This window comes from Ambystoma mexicanum, chromosome 9 (assembly GCF_040938575.1).
Source record: "Ambystoma mexicanum isolate Mex_15411 chromosome 9, UKY_AmexF1_1, whole genome shotgun sequence".
Classification (NCBI taxonomy): Eukaryota; Metazoa; Chordata; class Amphibia; order Caudata; family Ambystomatidae; genus Ambystoma; species Ambystoma mexicanum.
Genome location: NC_090931.1, coordinates 889,423,505 through 889,446,668, shown reverse-complemented (window position 1 = coordinate 889,446,668; position 23,164 = coordinate 889,423,505). Strand labels below are relative to the sequence as shown.

General features: G+C 45.1%; 1 protein-coding gene across 1 annotated transcript in view; it reads left to right on the top strand.

Annotated features, from left to right (window-relative positions):
* LOC138488743 (anterior gradient protein 2-like) overlaps positions 1–5,618 on the top strand; it is an 83,099-nt gene extending 77,481 nt beyond the window's left edge. The window contains exon 8 of the mRNA XM_069616011.1: positions 5,429–5,618. Coding sequence (XP_069472112.1) covers positions 5,429–5,478 — 50 coding nt within the window. The 3' untranslated portion in view covers positions 5,479–5,618. The remainder of the gene's footprint in view (positions 1–5,428) is intronic.
* The last annotated feature ends 17,546 nt before the right edge of the window (positions 5,619–23,164 follow it).

Below are 23,164 nucleotides of genomic sequence, written 5' to 3'. Positions count from 1 at the left end.
TCCTTTTGTTAAACTTTATGAATCATTGAACGAATCTATCCGGGACGAGGCTGCCATCTTGATGACCCTAACCACTAAAATGGACCAATTTGAGAACATCACCCAATTTCTGAAACAAGAAATGCAGACCGAAGCTGAATCGATGATGCAATGGCAACTTCGGCTTGCCGATCTGGCAGCACGTCATCACTGTCAAAATGACAGCCTGACCTCTGGCTTGCTAGATGCAGTCAAATGGATGAGGAAGCAAACCTATTCAGTAGATGCCTCATGTTGGTGCCAGCACAAAAAAAATAAATAAAAAAAAAAATCGAATAAAGAAAATCTAGCCAAATTGGGCATTCAAAGACCCCCTATTGTGAATTCATCAAATACGAACACCACTGAGGCGCACAGCCCAAGAGATGTACTGAGTGTGCCATCAGGAGAACCTCGACCAACGGCAAGTATTGACCTAGTCGTGCCTGACTTGCCACCGCGTTCAAATAGTGTTGTGGCTCAGTCTTTACTCAAGGCTAATAAAAATCTGGCCACTCTAAGATTACTGGCTTTCACCATTGGGCACGAAAAGCCTCCAAAAGGTCAGCCTCAACTGGACCGGCAAGCCTCGCAATGTGCCTCATTCGGCATCTTTGTTGGCCCTGCAAAATCAGGCAATGTCGGTACATCACCGAAAGCAATGACTGCAGTTCCTTCAGTCAAACTGATGGTGCCTACTAAGAAACGAAAGTGTGGTCCGGCTACAAGGTCCCACAAAAATAAATCCAGCACCTCTGGCCACTCTAACACAAAAGAATTCATAAGGAACCTGACAACCCCCCCCAAAACCGGGGCTTTTTGTACGCAACGCTGGTGCTGGCAGAAGCGCCCGCTCTAAATTGCCAGACGGCACTGTGCAGCCTTCGAAACCACTCTTAAAAAGAAGGCGAATCAGTTCCGACGATTGTTCGTCAGTGGCGTCCGTGGTGTCTGTATCAACGGAGCTATGTGACCTATCTACGTATCCTTGTTCTGATGATGACGACTGTTCCCAGATGCCTGATGTTAATTCAATCTCGGCCTCCTTACATACCAATAGTCAAGCTAAAGGTGATAATGGTCCTGTTCCATCTAATGGCCATGTCAAGTGCTTACCAAATGTTGGAGCAGACAGCGGAAGGCCGCCGACAACAAGTCCAACTGTCCCGAGTCTAAATCCAAAACTCACTCTGAATCAACATAAACAACTCACGCACTCTAAATCTCGAGTTCATGATTCAAAGATAACCTCACAGGCTGGGCATAGTTGTAAATTAAGGCTCCAGAACATCCACAGTGACGACAAAGAGCAGAATCTCAACAGAGGTAATGCGCTGAAGCTGTTCAAGTGTATTCCACCCCTCCGCTCGATAACCTCTGATGATATCAAAATCGTTGAATACGCTACGGAGCGATGCTGTGATTCAGTTCTGCTTCACATTGATTCAGCAGGGGTTCGTAATACGATTCTCAAAGCTGCTGAGGACCTACTGTTCTTTGGCTTCGACATTTCCTTGGAACTTGCGAAAGCAATTGTAACTCGTTCCCCTGACTCTGCTGACCTTAAGCAGAAGGCCAGGAAGAGTTCCGATGTGTCGCATGTACGGTCTCTTATGCGCACTGCCCAAACTCAGAGTCGCCTTGAAAGCTCAAATGCAAGCCGAGAAAATCCTGACAGACTCTTTGCACAGGCCTAGCCATGATTGATCCCCTCGGAAAGGCAAAACTTTATTTTATCATGGAACACCCGTGGATTTAAACATTTGTTCAACAACTTTGAGGTCTCCCTAGATCAAGTTTTTGCAATTTGCCTGCAGGAGATGTGGTTATTGCACTCCCCTTGGAGGGATGATTTCACTATGTCAGTAAACCCTGCGGTCAAAAATGCTCAAGGAAGACCAAGCGCTGGGCTACTAATAATGGCTGGCATCACTCAAAATTGGTCAACTCCGATCTGCTCAAATCCTAACCCTTATGTCCAAGGAATCATCATGCACACTCTGAATTCCAATCTAGCGACGAAAAAACATCATCTTATTGTCAACAGCTATTGGAACCCTGCAACAATTAGTGCAAAGGTTTTTGTTAATAATGTATGTAATTTAATAGATGATGCAAAATTGTTATACAACAACTTAACAATCATTTGTTGTGGGGACTTCAACTGTTCTTCGTTTCAAATTGATCTGTCAAACAATTGTTATAAGCGGCGTCCATTAAGGGATGTGGTGGCCAGAGGGCAAATGTGGACCGATGCAATCAAATTGCGTGACTGCGTTATGTTAAATGGTGCGGTCAGTGGTGATATCCCTACCCAGCCAACCTGGCACTGCGAGTCCCAGCACAGCATCATTGATTATTTTTGGGTTTCAAGGAACTTTGAGTTGAAGCTTTTAAGCCTTCAAATCCAAAACATGACCAATAGTGACCACAAGCTCTTTAAACTTAGCTGTTTACTTGACACCTCTAGTTCTGGTCAAGTATACAATCTTCCAGTTGAATCTAATAGAGTGGGTAATCGTCTTCGCATAAATGCACCGCAGATCAGCCGCATGACTGACAGATTTACCGGTTTATTGAATGGTGATGATTACCCTTCATTATTGATTGACCACCAGATTGTCATCAAGGCTCAGGATCAAAAGCACACACAACATAATCATGCATTTAGTCTAGTCATGCACGAGAAAAAAAAGCTCTGCGTCAAGACTTACGCCTAATGAAAAAGAATTCACCAAAGAGCATGGTATCAGGTGCTGTGAGAGTTAGAAGAGCCATCTTTAGGAATTGGGTAACCTCACACAAAGCTATCATCGAACAAGATCGTGCTGAGTTGATGATGAAGCTTATAATCACCAAGAAAACTCAGGAAATTCACTAGATATTAAACATGGGCACAATTGACCGTTTAACTACACCTCAAAAGACCATCTCGGGTGATAGATGGTCCAGACATTTCTCTGATGTTTTTGCCAGTTCAACTAACCCTTCTTAGTGTTACTCGGTTGCAAGTCATGGTTCTTGGGCTGTTGACACCCCGCTCGATGAAATTGAACTAGCAATTAAGAGTCTAAAGAACTCTCGTGCTGCTGACCCTGACCTGATTAGCAATGTGATGCTCAAAGAGACTAACAGTCTGGGCCATCTTTATTGAACGATTATTTGCCAGTATTGCCTTGCAAAAATGTCTACCTGTGTCATTGTTATCAGCCATTATAGTTCCCATCCATAAGAAAGGTAGCTGGGATTGCCCAGATAACTACCGACCGATTGCTCTCCTAGACACAATCGGGAAGATCTTTGGCTCTCAGCTGCGCTTGAAGCTTGTTCAATGGGCGCATTTAGCTGGTATTCCTGACGTACAGCAAACCGGCTTCACAAAAGGTGTGGGTGTTGACGTCAACCTTTTGATTCTCACAATCCTGAAATTTGAAGCTCAGAAAGCCAGGCATAACATCTACCTAGCATTTATTGACATGAAGCAGGCCTTCGATTGCATAAATAGAGACCTGCTCTGGAACAAATTAAGAAAGTGGAATTGTCCATCAAATATCCTTGATCCAATAATGGCTCTTCATAAGAACACCTCAATCCAGGTACGCCTAAATAAAAGTGGTGAACTGTCCGATTCTATTCTAACGGCAAGGGGTGTAAAGCAGGGGTGCCCCCTTGCCGCGGACTTGTTCAAATTATTTTTGGCGGATTTACCGCATCATCTTGGTCATGCCCACTGTTTTCCTCCAAAGATCAACCAAGTTCCAGTAAGTTGTATTTCCTACGCGGACAACCTAGTGTTAATTGATAGAACTCAAATTTGTCTTCAACGGTTGCTCAACTCTCTATATGAGTACCTATCGATCAAGGAGCTCATAATTAACACAGAAAAAACAAAAATTGTGGCAATTGGCATTGTCTCAGGTAAAAAGGCTAAGGCGTTCAGGTGGGCTGTAGGTGGTCATTTCCTTGATACTGTAGACTCTATAAGATACTTGGGTGTGCAGCGCTCAACAACTCCATCTGTGAACACCAATGGGTGAAAGATCTGAAACTAAAAACCATGAGTCTTGCCTTCCAAGCTGCAAAAATAAACAAAAGCTATGGTAAATTTTCTGGAGCTGAGGTCAGCTGGAACATCAGAAAGCATATTTGGAACTTTTTAGAAGGGCTTTTTTGGCGCTATGTCCTCCACCTACCACAATGTGTTTCAATGATATCCTTACGAGATGAATTGTCACTGAACTCCCTGTATAGCCATGTGATTTGGAAATGAATCACATTAATGCGAAAAATGTCTGTTGAAAATCCAATGCCCACCTATCGAATATTCAACAAAACCAACTCTGACAATAATGTTACCTTATTCGACATGTGGCGTCTCAGAGTACAAGCCTGGGTCGATGCCGCAGGAATCTCGGAGTTTGATCTTTTCACTAGACCACAACACGCAAAAAAGAAATTTGAATCCTGGGCTTGGATCATCAACATTGACAAACGGGAAAAACTATCCTCAACAAACTGGCCAGACATTGGTCAAAAAAAGTTAAATTTCCAGTCGCATTATTTAATGCATTCTCCGTCTCACTATTGCCGTGAGCAATTCCTCAGGTTTCGACTGAACATTTTGAAATATAAGGAAATTCTCTGGCAAAGAAAAGACAAACTGGACAAACTGGCAAAAAGACAATCTATGCCGCTTTTGTTCCTTGGCAGTCGAATCGGTGAAACACTTAGTCATCGAGTGTGAGAAAACTATTGCCTTGCGTTCAGTACACCTGAGTCAATTTGCTCCGCTAGACAATGACATGTTCGCTTGGTGGCTTAAGATTTCATCTGGTGCAAATGTTAAACACGTTGGTGCAATTGTGAACTACCTAGATGCACCACTGAAATGCCCACTTTGAGCAGTGATCTCAAGTTTCAATTCTGTGTTTTGGGGGAAATGAACTGGGATAGAATTGACTCTTCGCATGCTATGTACAAACTGGCCAATGTGTCTTTATCTTTGCTTTTGTTTACTTATTTTATTTTTCTGACGCGAAGAGCTATTGGTTTTGTAAGAGCTTATTGAGTTATGTTTGTGGAATTGAATCAAAAGTTTTTACGTATGTTAAAACTAGATTTTTCAATTAAAAAAAAAAGATTCTTCAAATTACATCAGCCACTTGCAATGACCTCAGGCATGAAGTAGGGGGTATCAACTGCCCAATATTTAGCCTCGGACGGAATGTCTTCTTAGACTGGTTTGTTGGTATTGCTGACAAAAATAATCATTCATGAGTAGCATTTAGTTACCCCTAGAAGAAAAAATCATGCGGCACATGGTTACCTATAAAAGTAAAAAGTAAACTCATTGGCCCTGCTGTCCATGTGCTTACGCGGTCCTGTAACATATGTTGTAATTTTCTTTCAGTGATCACCAGCATGAAGAAGGCGAGGGTGCTTCTCCACACCGAGCTCTGAGGTGCCAACATTCCTAGCTAAGCCCCTGCCTGCCTGCGAGATCCCCAGCCCAGCCACAGTGAGAGCCACATCGTACAAGTGTTGGGAATAGGACATGTGAGAAGGTGACGATAAAGACATTCCAAAGACAACAATGAGCTCCTCATCTCTTCCAAGAAAAGCCAGAGCCCAGCTCAGACCAAGAGACGTTTCTTACATTTCACATACTATTGCCATTCTTTCTTTAATGGGTTTTCCTTGGAGAACGGACTCTCTCGCCTCTGCTGCTCATCTTACCTCCCACCAAATACGGACCCCCATCATCCCAACCAACTGTGCTGCACTGCTCACCCTTTGCACCACACCTCACATCCCCCGTTTCACCTTCTGCAATCTAGTGATGTGGTCCCAGACAAGTACCTGGTTGCATTTCCACCCACCCAGCATTTTCCCATAAAAAGAAGCTTCCCTTCATCAGGCCTGTGCCAGGCACATGCAGGGAGGAGGTTGTACAGAATCAATCCTCTGCATGAGTATTTCTAATACTCTCACACACCGCAGTCATCCAGTCCACACCCCGGCTATGGGTGTTTCTCACATTGTACTGGAAGGGATTTTAGACCCAACTATCTTAAACTGAACACTTATCAGGCTATGGCTCATCTAACACACAAAATGATGATCTTTATGAGGGGAAGCAGTGGGACAACGGAGAAGGGGGTTACTTTCTTATTTGCCTATCATGCTGGAACAATGCTTCTTCCCACATCCCCACGCTGACTCTAAATCTCATCCCAGGGACCTGCCACCAAACGTGTTTTATAAATCATTGCTTTGTTTATACATTTGAAAAAATAAAAGTTGAAAAATGAATCTGCTGAGTTTTTCACTTGTCCGTCCTCCGTCGATGTCCGCCACCCAAGAGATGCTGGCAATCCGGCATCAATGTAGAACTGTGACTGTGGTCTTTGGTGATCAGGTGGATAATTTCACCCATGCAAATCTGTTAATCCTAAGCACTATCATATACATATGCTTTGCAAAGCAACCTCTAGTTTCTTTACACACAATATTCCAAAGTGATGAAAGATCTCCAGCAAGTACATGTACGCAAATGGTGAGAATACACCACTCTATGAGCTCATTTAGTATATTTAGCTATAGCATCATCAAGAAGGCCCAAACCTGCTAACCCAAGCAATTGCCACTGGGAAATGCAGCCATTGTCAAATTGGGTCCCAACCTTGGCATGGATCGATATAAAAAGTTGGGACAATGTCCTCTGCAAAAGAGTCACAAAAGCCCTAATACCACCTTTCGCCCCGGTATGGAGCAACACAGGGTGAGGGGGCTGGACCTAACCTTAAAGACACTCCTTTGCATTATGGGAACATTATATCCGAGGTGGTGGGGGGAGAACAGTTTCCCAGTCTAGCAAGAGAAAACAGGGACGTTTCAACGGATCAGGATGGTCTAGAGCAGATTTTCAAAGGGAGTGCAAGACAGTGCAATATCACTGGAGGCAAGATAGTTTATGCTAGGAAGAGTCAGAGAGTGAGTGTTTTGAGGGCCAAGGCCCTACATCAGGGAAGTGATCAACTAACCAAGAACGCCTAAGAGTCTGACAGAGTGGGTCAGTTGACCTGCTAGAGGAAACCTAATGACTGATCCATGCTTGGAGCGTTCCAGCTGCAGAAAGGCCTTCCAAATTACTTTATCAACCAGGGTCCAGGAACCCTACAAACCCGCAACCCGAAAACAAACCATCGTTATTTATCGATGCACAATCCGTGGTGAATCAACCCTATTGCGGAAACTGCTATAAGAGACTTTCCTTATGGTTTCTGACAAAGTAATTACTTGCTACACCTTTGCGTTTGGTTTTATTAGAATAAACAATCTGTTACTGACAGCTACCTGTATGTCAGCCACCCTGTTAGAGTAAAAAGGCAGGAGCAAAAAGGAGCTCCTGGGTATAAGACATCCCCAGAGAAGGAGGACTTAGTTGTGGAGACCAAGACACCTGTAGAATATATTGTGCACAGCAAATCTAACTGCAGCGTGAGATTTCAGCAATGCCAGCTTTTCCATGAAGTACAAAAACGTTAATGACACTTTTTTTTAGTACACTCGAGGACTACAGAAGCATTTAAGTTCAAATTAGATCATGTTGGAATCATTTCTTAAAAACATGCACAGTAAAAATACTTTGGGGCTGACTCACAAACAGATTACCATGCTGATGTACCCTTTTCTTTCCAGGAGTGAGTAAGAGCTAATACTGGTAATTCTTTTGTGAATTGGATAGGTTCTCTCCAGGAGTGCTAATCAGTACCAGTACATTCTTTGTGAATGAAGCCCAAAATGGACAAAATATAAACTGCTCAGTGTTATTGTCCAGGATCAACATCGATGATGAGGCTTTATAAATTCCAAAATCCACACAATGTGAATTGTCTAATCCATCACTGAGAGAAACGCCCTACATTACCTTTTCAGGGGAGCAAACAAACAAGATTATCCGAGGCCCCTCGATATTCAACACTGCCAGTACAAGCCAGAGCACAGCTAGGACCTCGACAGGGGAAGACCTTTTGAAACCTTTTTTTAAAGTGTTTTCGAACAGAACTACACGGTCACTTCTTACAAGAGAATCTGAGAGCAAATATTATCCCGCTAGGATTCATCGTAAGGAATGCACCCGTGCTGTTCCTTGACGATAAAGAATATATGACTGGTTTCAGTCATATAGCAACTAAAAGCAGCCGGGACCTAATGGTTTCAACCATTACTATAGCCCAACAAATTCATACTAAAATTCAAGATCAAGTAACACCAGAGGAAGAAACATTCCTGGGGAACACAACACTGGCCAATGCCAGAGATACATTGATTGAGATCAACTCACAACTAGATCAATTTAAAATAGGCACTCTTGAGAAAAGGAAAAAAACTCGCAAGAGATATTAAAGATTTTAAAATGGAAATATTGCACCCATACCGGACACCAGAATACCAGGAGAACAATGAAAAAGAAAGAACACAAACACTACCAGGAAGGTTCAAACAGAGAGATGGGTAACATTTTTGGACACGTCCAGTTCAGTCTTGGCACCTGAGGACCAGATGGACTATAACTACCCCTATGGCCCAGGGAGATACCAGAGGAGGCCTTTTTTAGGACAGGGAACCCCAGGGATCAATTCTGGATTCCCTTCCAACAAGACCCATTTGGATACCCCGATTGGAGACCCTATTGGCCCTGCAGGTGGACTCAATAGAGATAAATGAGAACCAGAGCAATCCACTCTTCAATTTATCTGTTAGAAGTTTTTTGCCAGATGAGAAATCTGTTTTGTCGACAGGCTGGTCCTTTGTACCCTCAAATTCGACTAACTGGTTTATTCTTGAAACTGAAATGAAATGATTCTTTAAAAAAATCAGATTAAAATCCTTCAGTGAAACCATAATGCCGGAATCAGAAGCAGATACAGGACCAAGGGTAAGATCAAACCTTCAACCCCAATGAAAATTAGATACCCCAGAAGATTATCTCTTTTGAAAAATGTGTACTAAAAGAAATAGCGATGCTGCAATCTAGAAAACACCAGATGAAAACCAATTTATCGACAAGAGAAAACGCGGCTCTGAAATCCCTTAGCAACAACACAGAAATTGTCATCAAACCAGCAGACAAGGGTGGGGGCATTGTCATTCAATCTATGGAACAATTCCAACAGATGGTAGGTGATCTGATCAATGATAGAAAATTACAGAAGACTTGGAAAAGATCCCACAGCGGAAATATCACAGAATATTGAGGATGTAGCCCAGTATGCTTATGAACATCGATGGATCACTAAAAATTAATTCAAGTATCCAAACAATTCTCAGGGCAGAACCCCTGCATTCTATGCACTGCCTAAAATACACAAGGATCCAGATTGCCCTCCGGGAAGACCAATGGTATCTGGCTGTGGTTTGATTCAGGAGCCATTATGTAAATTCATTGATCATTTCCTTAAGCGTCCAAGTCACGAAATTACCTCAGACCCCAAAGACACTATGAATACCATCACATATTTTGAAGATACCCCCTTTAATCCAGTGGAGGAACTCTTGGTAACAATGGACATATAGGTGCTGTATACGAGCATCCCTCAGGAAGCCGCACAACAATGCATCAGGGATCACCTCACACATCACATGAATCAGACTTGTCTACCAGCCAACTTTATTGTGGAACTATTGACAATAGCTCGCTCCAAGAACTTCCTTCTACTGAATGGAACATTTTATCTTCAAATTTGTGGTACAGCAATTGGGGTGGCCTTCACCCCCAGTCTAGCCATTTTGTACATGGCAACTTATGAAGAAACCTATGTGTTTGCTAGTGTGAACCCTTTCAGCCATAGGATCAAGAAATGGAAGCAGTGCATAGATGATGTAATTTTCATTTGGCAGGGTAACCAGGACACACTTAGGGAATTTCATGCCTGGCTAAATGGTAGAACAACGGAAACACAGTTCACCATGGATAGTAGTTCCAGATCTATCCACATCCTGGATTTGCCAATTGCCAACAGTGATGGGAAACTAAACTGCACTTTATAGAAATAAAAATACTGATAGGAACATGCCTTTACATTTTGAGAGCCATCACTGCAGAAACTTGAAGGAAAATTTGGTTTATGGACAATATATATTTATACGCAGAAATTGCTCACAAATGGCTGATTATCAACATCATGTTGATGAATTGGAGAAAAGACTAAGATCAAGAGGCTAGCCAAAGAAATTGTTAAAAGACAGTGATTGGAAACTAAACTGCACTTTATACAAAAAAAGTACCTATAGGAACATGCCATTACATTTTGAGAGACATCACTGCAGAAACTTGAAGGAAAATTTGCATTACGGACAATCTTTACTTATCCGCAGAAATTGCTCACAAATGGCTGATTATCAACATCATGTTGCTGAATTGGCCTATCGTACAAACAAGCATACCAGGAGAACCTCGGCCACGTATGACACTAAAAAGGGCCAAGAACTTGAAAGAATACTTGACACCACACAGAAGAAAGAAAATGGAAACGAGGAGCTCTCTGTGGAATTTGAGAGAGATAATAGGACATCATCCCTGTGGCAACTCCACATGTGCAGCTTCACTACAAAATGAAAACTTTCAAAATAGCACAGAAAGACTGGTCATTGAGACACTTTACAAACTGTAACACCAGCAAAGCAATGTATGTGATTCAGCGCCCGTGTGGATTACGTTATGTGGGCCAAACAGCACGGCCAGTGAATAAAAGGATTGGGGAGCATCGCTCCAAAATCAGATGCAGAGTACACATCGCACCACTGGTCTCACACTATATGGAGTTTCAACATGGGCCCAATGACATTCTGTGGTGGGTGGTGAACCCAGTGAATACCAACACAAATGCAACCAATGCAATATTGCATAAGGAAGCGTGGTGGATCCTTAGGCTTGAATGAACTAATGCCAACCTTTGCATAAATATATACCAATCACTCCTTGCAGTAGACAGGGTTAGCATTTTATGTATAACTCTCTCAGGCAGCAAGCCTCCGGTTTTGTGTAGATTACATTACTAGACACAACCACATATAGGGTTCCCACAATGAGCAATTTCAGGCATGCCCCATATTTACCTATATGTATCAACTTGAATGAACTAGCCTCATACTCTGGGCATCCTTTGGTAACATTTCACCCTTTCAGCAAGGATATAGCATTCATGTGCTGACTCTACCAAGTGCTACTACATGAACATTCTGAGGTGGACTACACATTACATTACTTTTTATGATATAGAGAATCCCCCTGCATACTGTACTGTACAATTCATGTGTATAGTCTATTTGTATTTTTGTATTTATGTTAATTTATATAGCGCTTTAATCCAATGTGCTTTACAAGAGGAACAATCACAACAAGCAATACATGACAATTGAATCAAACCAGAAAACAGTACAATGAACAATTTACAAAGTTGAGGAGGTTAAGTGCTAATGGAAAGGAACAATAGTGAGAGAAGGGGTAGGAGGTGTAAGTAGAGGTAGATACAGTCAAGAAGGAGCAAGGAAAAGAAGTTAGGGGGGTGAGTGGAAGAGATAGGATTTAAGAGCAGTGCTGAATGAAGGGTAGGAGTTGCTAGAGCGGACGGGGAGGGGTAGGCGGTTCCAATGGAAAGGAGCAAGAAGTTGCAATGAGTGGAAGCGGGAGGGGGCACAGGGTGGAGCCGGACTCGTAATGAGGCCCAATCTGTATATGAATGCGCTTCTTTGTGCATACTAATAAGACTATTAGGACAACTTTTTGTTAAAAAGTATCCTTACCCGAGGTTCTAATATAGAGGGTTTCCCTTCTGTTAAACAAGAGATTGAAACAATGGCCCTTTTTCCATTAAGTACAGTAATGTTAATGACATTTTTTTAGTACACTCGAGGACTACAAAACCATTCAAGTAAAAATGAGAAAATGTTGGAATCATTTCTTAAAAAGATGCACAGTAAAAATAATTTCGGCCTGATTCACAAACAGGTTACCATGCTGATGTACCTTTTTCTTTCCAGGAGCAAGAGCGAATACTGCTAACTTGTTTTGAGAATTGGATAGGTTCTCTCCAGGACAAATAAAGATATGCAAATGGACATTTCCCATCTGTGAAAGGTACAGTGAGCTCAAATGTGGCTGCGGACTCTAGAGTGGGCACCATCCCATAGAACAGGCCCTTTTTGCCGTGTTTGTTCTTTAGTCCCAGGAGGATAGCTCAGTGGCAGCGTGCTCGACTTGGAAACAAGACAACACGGAGCAACACAGGTTCGATCCCTGGGTCCAGGCTTAGAAACCTCTGGGTATTAGGCGCGTTATAAATAACCTATCATATCATATAGGGGTGCACATGACAAATTTTTTGATTTGCATATTATCTTTCCCCTTTTATAATGAGTTCCTATGGTCTGGAGGGTTTGCCCAGGGCAATGCCAGTGGTTAAGATTAATTCTAAACCTTCCAGCCATCACCTCTTTTGTTTTGAGGTGTTCAGCCGCCCCAGAGACTACTGACCAGAGGATAAAAGAAAATGTAACCAGGGCACAGGAGGCATTTCTTGCTCCCTGCATCCAACCGCTTGTTCTCTCTGGCCTGAGGGAGAGAAAAAAAGTGGCCCATTTTTTTGGTCAGTAACAGCCTGTACCACCAAGCTCTCAGGGGAGCCATGTGTTGAAAGAAAGCCCAGGACTGAAGCGCGGGAGGTGTTACTTTGCCAAGTCTCAGTCAGCTGCGGAGGAGGTAGGCTTTTCCCAATCTTACTATTACTGGAACACTAACTGCTGGGATTAAAGGGCAGTAAGGTCTCATTCTCGATACCTTCATTCAGGATATCCCCAAGCTCCTACTCAACTTTCGACCTGGAAGGGACTGACAATCCCAGTGTCACCACCACTTTGGCTATTGACTGTGGGAATGAGGCCTGAGATGTCTGCAGAGATGACACCAGTAAAATGTCTGACTCCAGGAACTTATACAGACCACTCGCCTTCTGCAATTCAGAAACTGGCTCCAATAGTCCTTCCCACTCCCCATAGAACTCCTCTGGGAAGTCCCTCACCTCTTGAGGGACAGGGTCACCATCCTTCATCAGCGATCTCCCCCATCTTCAAAATAAACATCCCAAAGGTGAGCTGGCCATACTTTAGAGGAGCTCAGGGACTGTTGGTGTAGAGGGGGCTGGCACCCTTCACTTAATGCCCAAGGACTGAGTGTGTTGGTTCAGGTCCAGGCCCTTGCCAAGAGGAGCTGAGGCAGCGCCTTTAGGCGTAAGGTTGCAGTCCTTCACAGGATCCCTGCCGACTTGTCCAAGTGCGGTAGGTACTGATGATACCATTAAGGTCTTGCCGAAGATGTCCAACATCTTCAACCTGAAAGCATCCCCTTGCTCTAGGGCATAGGATTGAGTGAGGAATGGTACAAGCAGAGCGCTTACTGGGAGTCTCCGGAGTGGTGACTCCTCTTCTGTGTAGAAGAAGAGTGGTGCTGATAGGAACTGCTTGGTGAACTTGACCTCTTGCGGTGGTGATTCTCCTTTTCAGCGCGGGGGCCAGTCTTTTGAAATCGCTCCATGCCCTGCAACCTCAAATGAGATCTCTTGTCCTCTTTTTCTTTGTGGAAAAACGTTCTCCGCCCATCCCCAAAGAGCCTTCAGATGCATCAACTGATATGATCCACAGCTTTGGGGGTCGTCCTCCTTGCCCAAACAGTATAGACGGGACTTTTGGGCAAATCAGAAAATGACACTTGTCAAGCCCAGTCTGTGCAGGGCTTTAAGTCTGAGGCTTTCACAAGTTAGGCATTGTCGCAAAACTCTGAGGATCAGGGTTCCTGAAGCTTCCACGGGGCAGGTAGACACGTCGGGCAGAGCTGACAGAGCCAGCCTGTGTCCTCTGCTGGTGGAAAGGTTTCCAAAGTTCAGCTTCACTGGAGATAGAATACCATAGATGAGAAATCCATGGGAGTAAAGAATCCATTAGAAGTACACAATTAATAGACTTGCTTGCAGCTTGACAAATCAAGCTCCTTCTGTGAGTGGGTTGTGACTATCTGCACACCAAGCTTCACGGAAACCCTCACACCATGCACACAGCATCTCACAAATCACAATGTATTGGGACAACATCAGGCATAACAGGGCTACACTTGACAATTGGGTTCATGCCCAGTGCACAAAGCTAAACAAGGTTGCTCAAGGTTTAGCAGAAAAAAAACCTATCCGCGAGACAAGATTTGTAAACATTAAAAAAATAAAAATGAAAAAACAAGCAATCTTGCAAGCCTAAACACAGCCGACGACAACACTTTTAATCCCAACTTTGCAATATTTATTAAAGTTATAATTTATGGCCGGTTCTTTTTAAACTGTTGTAAAATCATGGCCACATCACACCGTTTTGCTCTATAAAGGAAGTAACTTTTGCAGATGTTCAATAAATACCAGAAAGGACATTTGTAGTTCTATATGTTAACCAACTAAAACTGTCATCCTTGCAAGACTACTCACAGGGTTGCCTTAGCCCAAGAAGGTGGTGTGTTATTGGACACGTCTGCTCCTTTGCAAATCAATAACTATAAAGCTAAAAGAACAGTAAGGCGACATGGGGTGGTTTGTTACCAACTGATTCTTCAGCACCCGATTGACTCATTGATTTACTTATTGAATTTTCCTTTTATACAAGGAATGAGTTACTTACCTGTATCTCCCGCTCTCCAGCATCGGTATATTACATGGATTCACATGCAATAGAATATTCCCTGCCATCAGGCTGGGAATCCTCTAACATTAAAGCAGTTCACCTTTACATTTCTAAACGGCTTGTCACTTCAGTGCTCCATTAGAGTCATTTTGGGTCATACAGCCAACGGCCATTTAGACATGTCCCCTTAGCTCCTCCCCTGGTTTCCATCTTCAGATTTGGCAGTGCAAGTAATGTGACAGTACGAGCCAAGAAGAGCCAGGTAGGGGTACATGTGAATCCATGAAAGATACCAATGCTGGCGAACAGGAGTTACAGCTAAGTAACGTATTCCTTCTCTAGCACTCAATCTTTAATGGATTCACATGCTCTTGAATAAGATTATACAGCAGTACATATACACAACCAATATGGGCAGAGGCACAGCTCAACAGAAGTTACCAACTCACCTCTGGAACACCCACCTCATGCAAATAGGTTGCAAAGCTGCCTGGCCGACTCAGGACTCCTCCCTGGAATCCCTATCGATGCAGTAGAACCTTGTGAAGGCATGGAGACCTCTGCATGGCTGCCCTGCAGATATCAAGCTAGGAGACACCAGACAGGAATGCCGTAGTCAAAGCCACAACTCTTATTGAGTGTGCTCTTGGTCTTCCTGAAAGGGGCCCTGTTGGCCAGAAGATAACATTGATAAATGCACACTGACACCATCTCGCAATGTAAGTCTTCAAAAGGGCGTTGCCCTTGCTGGCAAGCCCAAAGGCAACACACATTTGTGATGACTTTCAGAACTCCCTAAACAACAAAGAACTCCCACGACAACTAGAGAATGTAAGCATCGCTCCCCTGGAGACGAAGGAAAGCCAGAGATCACAGGCAGGATCGAAAGTTAATTAAGATGGAATACAGAAGGAACCTTCAGCATGAAGGAAGGGTTCGTATGTAGAACCACCTTAGAGTGGTGAACATTCAAGTAAGGAGGCTTGCAGGTGAGAGCCTGCAGTACAGCCACCCGTATGGCTGACATAACAACAACTAGGAATGCAGTCTTCCAGGAGCGTAACTTCAAGGAGGCTCTGTGTAGAGGCTCGAAAGGAGGGCCCATCAACTTCAAGAGGACCACATTCCGGTCCCAAGCTGGAGCAGGGGCTCGAGCAGGAGATAACCACGCAAAACAGTCCCTTGAGGAATTCCTTAACTAATCTGTGTGACCAAACGGAAGGCTGACCTGAGGTGCGCACGTAGCGTGCAATGGCTGCTAAATGCATTTTGATAGTGTGCCAACCCAGCATTTGCTAAAGACAGGAGGTATGGCAATACTTCTGCAGCATGAATGTGCAACGGATCCAGGTGTTGAGTTGCACACCACAAGGTAAAGAGTTTCCACTTGCTTCTGTAGCAGGACAATGCAGATGGTGCGCTTGCCCTAGCCAAGCTTCTTCTGCATTTTGGAGGTAGCAGAATGCTTCCAAATTCTAGGGCTGCAGGAGCCAGACCGCCAAGTTCTGGAATGCTGGGATGTAGAGTAGTACTGACCTACAGTGCCTGAAGAGTAGGTCAGGGTGGGTGGTGGACAACCTGATGTAAGGAATCTCCAATGGGTGAAGAAGATCAGAGTACCAAATTTGTAACAGCCAGGCCGGTGCCACCAGAATCATTGTGCAGCTGTTCTGTTGGAGTGTACTGAGAACTCTGGGTAGTAGAGGGATTGGGGGGAAAGCGTAAAGGAACAGTCCTTCCCATGGGAATGAGAATGTGTCCCCATGCTCCCCTCTTGGGGAACCCGGCTCGCAATCTTGGTGCATTTTCTGTTGGTCAGTGTTGCAAATAGATTGATCTTCGGACGCCCCCACTTGGAGAAGAGACTGAGAACTCGGCTTTTGTGAAGTTCCCATTCGTGGCAAGATTTGAGTTCCCTGCTGAGTGAATTGCCTGTGGTATTGTCGATCCCTGGCAGATGGAGGGGAATTAGGAACATGTTGTGCACCAGCGCCCATGTCTACAGTGACTGCGCCTCTGCAGACAGAATCGAAGAGCGGATCCCACCTGAGTGTGTTTGAGATAGTGACTCCATCATAGGAGAGCTTGGCAGAGGGAGGCTGTGAGGAGAAGCTTGTCCTCCCAGAATCCTGATATTTGCTGCCAACGGGTGTCTAGGAACTCTTGAATTGGTCTTATTCAGAGCATGCAGTGTTTGATCAATGGGACGCATGAGGACATCATTCCCAGGAGGGACTTGAGGGAGCTGACTGACTCAAATCAGCAATCTTGACCGCTGCTGGACCTTGTTCAGTATCGTATTCACCCTCTCATCTGAAGCATGGGCAGTTTTGAGCAGGATGCAAGCATGACCTTGCAAAGTTTGCTGAGAAGCTCAGAGACGTGAGGCATTGAATGGTATCCTAAGTGTGCTGCATTGCCAGCGGTAAAGATGGGGCACACACCAATCACTCGTCCAGATATGGTTAAACATGAATACCTGAATGATGGAGGTGGGCCAAAACTGGAGCAAGACATTTTGTGAACACTTGATGCTGACATCAACACGGAAGGCAGGGACTTGAATTGGTAATGTTTTCCTTGGACCTGTAATCAAAGGAAAATACCTGTTCCACCGAAGAATGGGGTTGTGAAAGGATGCATCCTCTAGATAAAGAGAGGAGAGGAAAATGCCTTCTTTCAGCTGGTCCAGGATGTGTTGCAGCATCACTATGCAAAACATTTGAGACTTGAGGAATTTGTTTAGCCTTCTGAGGTCTAGTATGGGTCTCCATACTCCTGTTTATTTCCTTACCAGAAAGTATCTGGAGTACACTCCAGTGCCACAGAGTTGCAGTGGTACAAGTTCGATCACAACTTTCTTTAGGGTGGACTGTACCTCCTGTGGCAGAAACAAATGGTGTTTTTCCAACTTTGGGTCGGGAGGAATGGAGGGGAATTTTCCCATGAATTCCAGGGTATGGCCTTGTTGAATGATGGACAGCTCCCATTTGTCGGTGGTGAGATTTTTCCACTGTACAACAAAATTGGCAAGACGTCTCCCTACTGGGGTGTCGAAGTGGGATGGGGGTTCGTGGCCTGGTCAGTTCTGCTTTGGCACTTCTGGAAGAAACTCTACTTCATCGCTGGTTTCCTCGATAAGATTGAGATCTTCCCTTAAAACCCTCTTGGATGGTGCAGAATGTTTGTGGATGGTAGGAGGACCTGTAGTCCCTCAAAGTCCTTGAAAACCTTGGTTTACGTAACTGGCAGCAATGTTGTAGAGAGAAAGGAGTGTAGTGCGTCCACCTTATCTTACTGGTGAATGTTGATAACCAATTGACCAAAAGTTTAAAGAATTATTCCAGATAACCATTGGGTGCAGGGAGAAAAATGCAACACTGGCACAAAAGTTGCTGCTCAATCCAAAAGCCTAAACAGTGTCCTTAAGTAACGGGCACTCCTGTCCCCTGCACACCACCTTAACTGTAGAATCAGTCAACAATTCAAAATGATTATATGCAAACATATGTATTCATGAGAACAAAGATCCTTTAAATGACATGAAAGAAGTGAATACAAATGTATTCATTAAAAAATAATAGAATAAAACAAGAGCTCAACGCGTTTCAGGAAATCTCATTATCACTAGCATATGTTAAAAATAAAAGTTCAAAGGTTGGAATTTCGTTCTCAAAATAACCAAAGATAAGTTGTTTAAGGAAAAATTGACAATATATCTTATTGATTGTGCACCAATATCCCCAGTAGCAAGTGTGACGACGATTCACTAGGTGTCGTCACTTCTCCCCAGGATGGAGACCTTTCCTATAAGGCTAGGGAAATGCGGCCACTAACCAATATTCCCCCTAGGAGTGGTTTAATGCTGCTGGAGGACCTCGGGGGGGGGGGGGTGTGGGACTCCATCCTTGGGGGGGGGAATTCCAACTAGGGCGCAGGCCTCTAAATCACAGAACCCCTACAAGACCTCTAACACCTGCTCACAACCCCCCTAATAGATACATGTGCTATTGTCAATCTGTACCTCTTACCTATACTGAGAATGTGGAAAACAGAGAGCGCACTTGTATCAGGTACTGACAAAAGAAGGATACGTGGAGGCGTGAAGAAGGCTCCATGGGACCAACAGCAGCCTTCTAGCCTTCCGCACAGGAATGTTCAATTCAGATACAATAAAAGCAAAGATGGACTAACCATAGTAGAAAGGAGAAGCCTGCATGAAGGCGGGTGAACCCGGAAAATCTAAACCTGGAAGAGGGAGATGGAGCTGCCGCAACAGGTTAGCTGGAGAAGAGAATAGGCAGAGTTCTCTCCTGGCAAGGTCCTCGTCGGTGAAGCTGCCGACACGAGCGAGAAAGGTCCGGAAAGGCACTGCAGGCGAAGGGAGCTCAAAGCTAAACGGAGCACTGGGAACACTCTGAAGGTGGAAAATCGCAAGCTGCGCACTGCCAGCACGGAAACACAGGAAAAAAGGAAGCCAAGAGCTCCAGTGGCTGGAGGAACCAGCTGCACCTGATGCCCCAGGAAGAACCAGCGATCTGGGACCTCACTGGTGACGGTATGGTGGCCCACACTAGACCCTGACCCGGAGGCGGTTGGACACCCAGAGTTGCATCGGGAGCCATCTCCCTCGTAGCAGTGGTCAGCCAAAAGCCACTAGAGTTAAAGAAGTGCAGAGTTGTATCAGGAGTCGACTCCCAGGTATCAGTGACAAACAAAGAACTGAAAAAGAATACTTGTGCATCAGGGGCAATCCCCTTCTGGGCGACACTTGGCAGGAGAGTAAACCAAGACGCCAAAGTCAAGAAAGAGCACCAAGAGGGGTCTGGAACCCTAAGCAAAGTGAAGCAAACCGTCAAGGAGAAGCTCCTATTTCAGTGACCAGAGGAGGGCTACTGAAGCCATAGGAAGTATATGGGACACTACAAGAGTCTGGAAAGAGGAACCAGATAGTATACTGCCTCATCAAGGAGTAGAAGAAATTACTCAGCGTAATGGTATTTCTATGGATTCTTCTCCCGCAGATTCCTCATCTTGATAGATATCCATCATCCAGCTCTGCTGTTCGGAAACATTTTGACAGGGGGCGTAGTAGTGGACCTCGACTCGGCCGTCAATCCATCCTGTCCGGCTCTCGATCGATGGCTGCGGAAGTGACATTAGGTGCTGGATATATAGCACGTCACTAGCCCCATGCGTCAGTTGCTCGACCCCCCCCCCCGCGTTTGAACTCTGCAGAAGGAAAAACCAGTGGAGGAGGCTAATCAGCCGTTGAAAACATTAACAAGGATACATCCCAACAGGGTGATCCCCCACAAAAAATTTGTGAAAAAAATGTGTTTCCTTTTTTTGTTTTCGTTTTTTAAAGTTTTAAAGAATGAGACAGAAGCGGTCATCCAAGAGCCATCACCAGATGCCTTCATCGTTTGGACAGAAGTGACAACCCACAGAACTTTGAGCGGGGATGGACGTGAATCCATAGAAAGATCATTATGGTGAGTAATTTCTCCTTCAATGGAATGAGTTTCTCCCGCAGATTCCTCATCTTGATAGACTCCCCAAGCAGTTAGGATGACAGAGAAGGGCAGAAAGATTTAAATTAGTAGATTCTGTAATACCGCCATACCAAACCCTGCATCAGCTCCCCGTGCAACATCCAAGGCATAGTGCTTGACGAATATATGTAAGAATGACAAAGGGACTCCTCAGCATATTTCCCAAACAGGAACCTCTCTCTGGAGAGCTTTAGAGAGTGAAATTCTGCTGGTTGATTGGGGCCTGATGCCCTCTGGAAGCTCCTAGCCTGCCGATTGGTAACACTCGGATATGCACAAAATAATCAAACGTGACAGGGTTTGGTTAGTGATGGCAAGACCTTTTCTAGACATGGAATAACTAGGTTTTATTTCCTAAACTTGGATGTGCGAGCAACATAGAAACCGAACGCTCTATTGGGGTCAAGGCGGTGGAACTGCTTTTCCTCTTTCGAGGGATGTGGAGGAGTGTAAGACAGGTAAATCAATACACTGGGACAAATGAAACTCTGAAACCACCTTAGGAAGGAATCTGGGTCTGAATTCAAGCTTTCTCAAGAAAGAACTTCAGAAAAGGAGGTTTGCAGCACAATGCTTGCAGTTCACTAACCATCCTGGCAGATGTGATTGTGACCAAGAAGGCTGTTTTAAGGGATAACATCCGTAAAAAACATGAGTGCATAGTCTCAAATTGAGCCACCATCAAGTAGGTCAAAACCAGATTAAGATCCCAATCTGGGATCACAAATGGGGTTGGCGGAATTTGTAAGAAGGCCCTTGAGGAACTGGGCAATGACTGGAATAGTAAAAAAGGAACCTTAGTCTGGGCCCCTCTTGAACACAGACAGGGGCGCCAAATACCCTTTGACTGTGGCAACCTAAAGGCCTGAAGAGGCCAGTGACAGAAGGAACCTCGTCACCGTGGTGGTGGGACAAGTGAAAGGGTCAGCCTTGCGTTCTCGGCACCATGACTCAAATCTTCTCCACCTGCATGCGTACAGAGATCTTGTAAAAGGTCTGCGTGCAGCCAGAAACACCTCAAGTAGCTCCTCTGAGAGGTCCCAGTCATCATACCCCATTCTCTCAAGAGCCACGCATGTAGGTTGAGGGAATCAGAGTTTAGGTGGAGCACTCAACCCTCCGACTGGGTTAGGAGATCCAGACACAGACAACCAGTGAGGTGGACAGATGTTCATATCCAGGAGATCAGAGTACCACGTTCTCCCCGCCCAATTCGGGGGAATCAAGATGATGGTCGCTCGAAATCTCTTCAACCTCACGAGAACCCAAGGGATGACAGGAATTGGGGGGCAAGGTGTAGTGGAGAGGAAAGATCCAATCCACCAGAAACGTATCCCTCAGTGCGCCGTTCGCTAGGAATTCCCTCACGCAAAACGGTTTGCACTTCCTGTTGGACTCCGCAGCGAACAGATCCACTGCTGGGATACCCCAGAGAGAGAGAAGACCTCCTCTAGGACTTCCTAGCACACTTCCCACTCATGTGAGACCATGCTCTGCCAGGTCACAGCATCCACCAAAGTGTTCTCTGCCCCTACCAGATGAACTGCCGAGACTGAGATTTGGTTCTTTCGCATCTAGACCACAGCTGAATTTCCTCTGTGGAGAGTGGACGGGAGTGCACACCACCCTTCTAGTTGAGGTAGTGCATGGCCCCCGTGATTTCCATCAGGACGTGGACATGCTTCTCTCAGAGGCGCGGCAAAAACCCTCAGGGCTAACCTCATGGCCCGCAGCTCCAGCCTTTTGATATGCCACCTGGCTTTTAATGGAGACCAGAGGCCGCTCACCTGCAAATCCTCAAAGTGGGCGCCCCAAACCTTCATGGATGCATCTGTGACCACTCAGGCCTGGGGCCAAGGAGGCCTGAAGGGTCCCCCACCAATATATTGCTGCGCATGTTCCACCAGCCGCGTTGGCTGACTACCTGGCTGGACACTGAAAGGCGATCCGTGAGCGCTCCCAGATACTGGGACCACTGGTCCCTCAGGAGCCATTGGAGGGATCTCCTACCCAGCCTGGCCACTGGCACTAGAAAAATACAGGAGGCTATGAGACCCAAAAGGCGGAGGAAAGAAGCCGCTGGAAGGGTGGCGCAGTTCTGAAACAAATGCACCATCTGGGCTATGTTGCTGACTCTCTCCTCGGGAGGAAAAGCCTTTCCTACCCGGGAGTCTAGGGCTGCTCTGTTGACCTGGAGCTGCTGAACTGGTGTCAAATGGGACTTCAAGTTGAGGGAGAAGCCCAGTCTGTCCAGTAGTAGGGAGGTGTCTTCCAGATGAGACAAGACTTGCCCCGCCAACTTCCCTCGGATCAGCCAGTCATCTAGGTATGGAAATACATGGACCCCAGATCTCCTGAGGTGAGCCGCAACTACCGCCATGAGATTTGGGAAGACACTTGGCACAGAGGTCAAACCAATGGGAAGTACTTTGAACTGATAGTGCTTGTACCCTATGAGGAAACTTAAGAACTTCCAATGCTTTCGGTGTATCGGCACATGAAAATAAGCGTCCTGTAGGTCGATTGACACTAACCATTCATGGAGTTCCAGAGCGTGGGGAATCTCTCTCAACGTCCCCATCCAGAATTTGGCTTTCCTCAAGAACTTGTTCAAGGCCCTGAGGACCAGGATGGGATGGATACTGGGAATACCAACCCAAACCTCACTGATCGGGAGGTACCTCTTCCACGGCAACATTCGACAACAGGGCTCTCAGTTTTTCCTGGAGCTCCTGTTCCGGTTGGATTGGAGGAGGCGGAGGTCTGTCTGGAGGCCTCTTTAGAAAAGGCAAACAATAATCCTGCCTAATAAACTGCAGGGCCCATGCATCGCAAGTTATTTCCTGCCAGTGGGGCCAATGCCCTGCCAA